The following is a 4,738-nucleotide window of genomic DNA, read 5'->3' as shown; positions in this document are numbered from 1 at the left end:
CTAAGGGATTTTGAACAGCTGACTATTTCAAATAACCTCAATATCAGGTTCCTATCATGCAGATTACAGCAGCATCCCTGGGAAGGCTCCAGGCCCCAGTATGTTTGAATCACTCCCCAGGAGAACCTCATATGTTCCCAGGGGGAGGACCACTTCCCTACAGACCTGAATGATGTAGCCAGGAAAATCGGGTCCAGCCTCCTGGACTGGTCCTTGCCTGTGACTTGCAGCTTGCTGACAGAACCAAGGAGAGTTTGAGCCACAGATGGGATACCAGACACCAACTTGGGAGACTGCGAAACCACTCTGGGCAGAAAGGGTCCTCAGCCTGTCATCCTCCCAGGTCATTCACAGATGCCACATTGCACTCAGCCTTGATGTGACTCTCATCAGTCACAATATTTGCCCATGATGTGGCCAAGAGAGCTCAGCGCAAGGTGAGACGGTGTGGTGTAGTTTGGTCACAATGGCCTGTGATGGTGTGGGCTGCTCAGCTCCCACGCGGTGGAAATGTCAGTGAGTAACAGAATCCAGAGATCATACATTTGGTTGTCCGCTAACTAGGCTGCTGAAGCAGCTTAAACCTTCCGTGTGTCATGTGGGGGAAGCTAGTATGAAGATCTTTTATTGGTTTTGTTTTTTTGTTTTGGTTTGGTTTTTTGTTTGTTTGCTTTAGTTTTCGAGACAAGGTTTCTCTGCAGTTTTGGTGCCTGTCCTGGCACTAGCTCTTGTAGAGCAGGCTGGCCTCGAACTCACAGAGATCCACCTGCCTCTGCCTTCCAAGTGCTGGGATTAAAGGCGTGCGCCACTGCCACCACTGCTGGCTTCAGTTTGAAGATCTTAATAACATATTCTCCAAGGTTGATTTTGAAATCTATTTGCCCTTTTTTTAATCTCATATAGTACACAAAATCAGAAACCTGGCTCTCATTTTTACAAAAACAGGAAAGCAGGGAGGTGGCTGTATATTTGGGAACCTCCTGGACCCAGAGACCACCTCTGAGGGCTGAGTGACACCCTGATTTCTGCCTTTTTTCCACTGGTACTAAGACAGCCTCTGGGACCAGACATGGCGTCTGTGTGGATTGGAAGCAGTAACTGTACATTTCTAATGAAAATTATCCCATCTATAGCACTGCCTTTTCCAAGAATCCCTGGCAGAAACTGACCGGATCAGCGAGAATGGACCCCGAGAGGAGGACCCAGTCCTTCACGCCTTCTGTCCACAAATTTACATTGCTTTCCTCCAGGAAATCCCGTCCAGCTCTGTGATGGATGCTTGAGAGACTTGGACCCACATTTGACCCCAGGTCACCAGAAATGGAACTGGAACTGCCCAGGAGGTGAATCCAACCCAGAAGGAGCAACCCAGAGGCACCTTGAGAAGGCTGGGTCCAGCCTGTCCACAATGAACAGCATCAACTACAGAGTCCCAGAGAATGAGATGCTGCTGCACCTGGGAGCCAGAGGAGACCGCCCTTCTTCTTCCTCCCTCCCTCCCTGCCTTCCTTCCTCTCCTCCATTCCTGTAAACATTCCCTTTACCACCACAGATAAATCTCTAAACTAGGATGCCAATTCTTTAGATATCAAAAAGGCGGAAGAGGTTAAGCTCACTGGGTAGAGTTAAACACAGAAAACAAACAGCGCAGCCATTAGGCTCGTCGTCCCCTCCCACCTGGCTGTGCGGGCGCACCCTCAGCCCCTTGTCCGCCCCCCTAGTCCTCCCCTCCCACCTCCCACTCCCCCACCCCCCCCCCCCCTCCCCTCCCACCTGGCTGTGCGGGCGCACCCTCAGCCCCTTGTCCGCCCCCCTAGTCCTCCCCTCCCACCTCCCACTCCCCCCCCCTCCCCCGCCTGGCTGTGCTGGTGCACCCTCAGCCCCTTGTCCTCCCCACCCCCTCCGCCCGGCTGTGCTGGCGCACCCTCAGCCCTCAAGCTGCCTCTGCCCACTTTGGCCCAGGATGTAGGGAGCTACACTGAGCATTTTCCTACGAAAATCAACCCAGGCCTTGGATATTTACTTGAGTTTTTGTCCGGAAGCCGATCTATCTTCCACACCACAGCCCGGTAGGCGCTCTCATATTTTGCTGACCCCACAGTGACCTGAATGACAGGTTCAGATTCAGGTTCCTGTAAACTCCCCAGACATGCCCGACGGTTCATTTTGGCTTTCAGGGATTTCTGCCTCTGAAGGTTCCTGGTCCAGAGGGCCTTGATCCATTGGGCTGGGACAGGAAAGTGAATCATGATATTGTCACAACACCTCAAGGAACTGGCATGGGGTGACCTCTGAGGCCCAGGGGTCATGTTGACAAAGGCCTGAAGTTCCACGTAAGCCCCCTGTACAGCCACTGTGGACTTCACGGAAAAGGGAAGCTCATCCCCTTCATACGACGTTTTAAACCGCATCAGTTCAAAACGGCAGGCATCCAGAGGGACAAATTTAATGATTCTGGACTGTTTGAATTCTTCAGCTTTCACACATGCATGGAAATGGTAGTTAAGAATCTCGATCCCCCTTTTTTCTGGTTCTTTCTCAAAATAGCATTCATCTCGTTTCTGGAGTTCAAGGTCATTCAGGGTTAAGAAGCATTCTGCCGCCCCATTCACAAAGCAGAGGCAGGAGATCTGAGTCATTACAGCCCTGTCAGCCAGTTTCCCGTCTTCCTTGCTTACTCTACCCCAAAAGTTGTCCACAATATCCAGGTAAATTTCTTGTTCCTCGTAGTTCTTCTTTGGTTTCGCAACAGCTGGCAGCTTTATCAGCTCTTCCTCCACAGTAGTCAGGAACTCAAGAAAATCCCTGTGCTCCGTGGTCCCCAACTTCAGCATCTGTTCTACATCAGGCTCGTGAACCACCTCCGTCTTGGAATGGTATTTCCTTTTCTCTGAATAAGACACATGTTCCACCTTCACAGTGTGGATTTTTCCCGCCATGTTGAAGTTCTCGAGTTTGGGTTCAGAAAGTCTGCAATGTGGATCAAGCTGGAACTCTTTGAACGGCTTTTCCAGCCCCTCCTCATAGTACATTTGCAGAATCCCTCCTGGCAGAACCTTTAGGAAAATGGGTCCCCACTGCCTGGAAGACATCATGTTTTTCTTCTCAGGAATCCTCAGCATGAAGGACCATCCGGCTTTGGGCTGACTCCGGAAGAGCGTGTGCGGCACAAAAGAAGAAGCCATGTCTCCAGCACACAGACTCCTCATAGACACATTTCCCAGAGGGCCCTGGGTCTCGGCCGACTGCAGGTGTTCTAGCTTCTCACAGATGTAGTTGAGTGAGCACTGGTTAAGGCTTTTTTGATCCATGGGAACTTCCTTGTCCCTTGAGGAAAACAGCTTTCTGCTTGCCGGGGAGTCAAAGGGGAACTGACAAGTGCTACCTTCATCTTTCCAAAATGGGCTGGAAAAGGCACAGTCATCTCGAAAAGACTCAAACTGTAGCGCCTCCCCGCGGGCCCGCTGAGGGCTGCTGTCATCTTCAAGACCAGCTCTGGGAGGCGCTTGGGAGCAGGAGTGCTCACTGGGCAGTTGTGCATGGGGTAAGCTGCTTGGCTTGGTGAGTGACAACGGAGGACCTGCTCCTGCTGCTGTGGTCGGGAGGCTGCTTGAAGAACATTCTGGAATAGGATAAAGCACATGAGACCCTGCTTTAGGGATGCCGGGGAAGCCCGGGAAGTCTTTGGTGGGTGTAGAAAGAGGAGAGTTGCTTGGAGGTCCTGGGCTGAAGTAAAAGTCAACCATGGGAGAGGATAGGGGGGTGCTGCTGGTGGAGGAGGAAGCACTGGGAAGGTCCCTGAGGCCAGGCAGGTTCAGCTTCAGTCCATTTGGTCTGCAAACACCTTGGGTCTCCAGAGGGAAATCCTTCGCCTTCTGAGAAGACGGAAAAGCAGGGTCATCGTCGAAGGTGACCCAGCCGCCTGGGTTTGTAGAACACATCTTCAGGGCGGGCTTGTGGTCTGGTCAAAGAGTCAGGGACATTATCTCTACAAAGGAGAAAGACAAAGTCAGATAAAGTAAGTGTTAAAAAACAAAATACAGTGGTGCACACACCACCCAGCACTCGGGAGGCAGGTGGATCTCTGTGAGTCTGAGGCCAGCCTGGTCTACAGAACAAGTTCCAAGACAGGCTCCAAAGCTACACAGAGATACCTTGTCTTGAAAACAAAGCAAAACAAAAAAGCAAAATACACCTGGCGGTGGTAGCACATACCTTTAATCCCAGCACTCTGGGAAGCAGAGACTCGCAGATCTCTGTGAGTTCAAGGCCAACCTGGTCTACCAAGTAAATTCCAGGGCTAGGGCTGTTACACTGAGAAACCCTATCTCGAAAGAAAGAAAGGAAGAAAGGAAGGAAGGAAGGAAGGAAGGAAGGAAGGAAGGAAGGAAGGAAGGAAGGGGAAAAAGAAAAAAACTTTACAAGTAGCCATTCTTGACAGATAAGTGAACAAAAACAAGAAGCCTAACTCTATGGGTCCCCGCAGAGATTTGCTTTAGTTAAGAACACATCATCCGAAAATGAAAAATGAAGGAAGGGAGATGGAAATCAAAGCAGAGTGGGGAGGTCAGAGGCCAGACTGTGTGTCTGAACTGTCCCCCAGAAGAGACCACACTGTGTGTCTGAACTGTCCCCAGAAGAGACTAGACTATGTGTCTGAACTGTCCCCAAAAGTGACCAGACTATGTGTCTGAACTGTCCCCCAGAAGAGACCAGACTGTGTGTCTGAACTGTCCCC

General features: G+C 50.9%; 1 protein-coding gene across 2 annotated transcripts in view; it reads right to left on the bottom strand.

Annotated features, from left to right (window-relative positions):
* Ston1 (stonin 1) overlaps positions 1-4,738 on the bottom strand; it is a 43,179-nt gene that overhangs the window by 4,842 nt on the left and 33,599 nt on the right. For both annotated transcript variants that reach the window (XM_005354725.3, XM_013349020.2), the window contains exon 2: positions 2,024-3,988. In XM_005354725.3, coding sequence (XP_005354782.1) covers positions 2,024-3,941 — 1,918 coding nt within the window. In that variant the 5' untranslated portion in view covers positions 3,942-3,988. The remainder of the gene's footprint in view (positions 1-2,023; positions 3,989-4,738) is intronic.

The sequence above is a fragment of the Microtus ochrogaster genome, chromosome 16 (assembly GCF_000317375.1).
Source record: "Microtus ochrogaster isolate Prairie Vole_2 chromosome 16, MicOch1.0, whole genome shotgun sequence".
Classification (NCBI taxonomy): Eukaryota; Metazoa; Chordata; class Mammalia; order Rodentia; family Cricetidae; genus Microtus; species Microtus ochrogaster.
The sequence above is the reverse complement of the archived record's forward strand: the minus strand, read 5'-3'. Positions and strand labels throughout refer to the sequence as shown.